The sequence below is a fragment of the Egretta garzetta genome, unplaced genomic scaffold, assembly GCF_000687185.1.
Source record: "Egretta garzetta isolate BGI_Z169 unplaced genomic scaffold, ASM68718v1 C8620396, whole genome shotgun sequence".
NCBI classification, from domain to species: domain Eukaryota; kingdom Metazoa; phylum Chordata; class Aves; order Pelecaniformes; family Ardeidae; genus Egretta; species Egretta garzetta.
In genome coordinates, this window is record NW_009269313.1 from 1 (window position 1) to 1252 (window position 1252).

At 61.3% G+C, this 1252-nt stretch overlaps 1 protein-coding gene across 1 annotated transcript; it reads right to left on the minus strand.

The window, feature by feature from the left end:
- Positions 1 to 245: 245 nt before the first annotated feature.
- On the minus strand, positions 246 to 1240 carry LOC118453198 (protein PML-like; the record flags this gene model as incomplete). Its single annotated transcript, XM_035902775.1, has 2 exons — positions 761 to 1240; positions 246 to 322 (listed from the first exon to the last, which is right to left on the minus strand). Coding segments are annotated over exons 1-2 (534 nt in total), but the record flags the coding sequence as incomplete, so codon positions are not given.
- Between the last annotated feature and the right edge of the window lie 12 nt (positions 1241 to 1252).

The following is a 1252-nucleotide window of genomic DNA, read 5'->3' on the forward strand; positions in this document are numbered from 1 at the left end:
GGAAGCAGCAGGCTGGGAGAAGCAGGATGGGGTTGGAGCATGCCTGGGTAGCAGAAATGACGTCTACAAAGCAGGTTCTTCTCTGCCCGGACAGAAACATCCCTGGGGTTTTGTTGTTAACAAAGAAATGGGAGTGATGGGCTGGGAAGGGGAAGGCAGTCCCTTGGGAAAAGCTTGCAGAGGTGAGAGGAAGGGGGGATCCACGTCTCTGCTGATGCAGGAGCCCTCCCTGCACGGCAATGCACCGGAATGAAACACGGACATCTCACCAGATCGTTCTCCAGGGACACCTCGACCATGGGGACAGCTTGGGAATTGGTAGCTGCAATGGAGAGAGCAGGGTTGCAATCCCAGCCAGAGCCTCTGGAGCTCCCACCCAGCCCCAGCAGCTGAGCCAGGAAAAACCTGCCCAGTGCCTGCAGCGAGGAAGCAGCAGCTCTGGTCTCCTTCCTGTTTCCCAGCCCTTCGGTTCGGGATGTCCCAAGGGGTTTGGGAGCCTCTGGGGACCTAGAAATCTGTATGGCCAGCACCTGTCAGATTGGGGAGAGACCAGAAAGGGGCTCTGGCCATAAAAGTGAGGGAACAAATCTTGGAGCCAGTGGAAATAAGCACCCTACAAGAGTGAATTTGGGCTCATTTTGCTGCAAGGAGGTGGCTCTTGAAACCTGGGGGACCCAGAGCTGGGTGATGGCTTTCTGAGCTGGCCCAAGTCCCCGCTGCCTGTGGGGTGGCTGGATCCATCCTGGTGGCATGTCCTCACCTGGGTGTCCCGTGACGCGCTCCACCAGCGCCTGCAGCCTGGTTCGGCACTCGGCCAAGTCCCCGAGCTGCGCTTGGTCCCTGGCTGCCGGCGGCTGCAGCTGCTGCAGTTCCTTCAGCGAGTTCTTGATGAAGGGCTGCATGTCCATCACCTCCTGCTCCGTGGCATAGAGGTTCATCTTCTCCACCAGCCGCTCGCCCGCCTCCATCCGACGCAGCACCCCCTCCACGCGCTGCAGCTCCCTTGCCAGCTCCCGCCGACCCTGCTCCTGCCGCACCTCCACCAGTCCCAGCAGCTCCTCTTCCTCCTGCCGGAGCAGCCGCACCAGCTGCTCCACGCGCTGCCGGATCAGCTCCCGCATCTCCCGCTGTGCCTGATCCAGCCGGGAGGCCTCCTCCTTCAGCGCCGTGTAGGTGGCCTCGAAGCTGCTTCTCTTCTGCTTCAGTTCCCGGCTCATGGTGCCCAGCTCCTCCTGCCTGCGCTGGGTCTCGC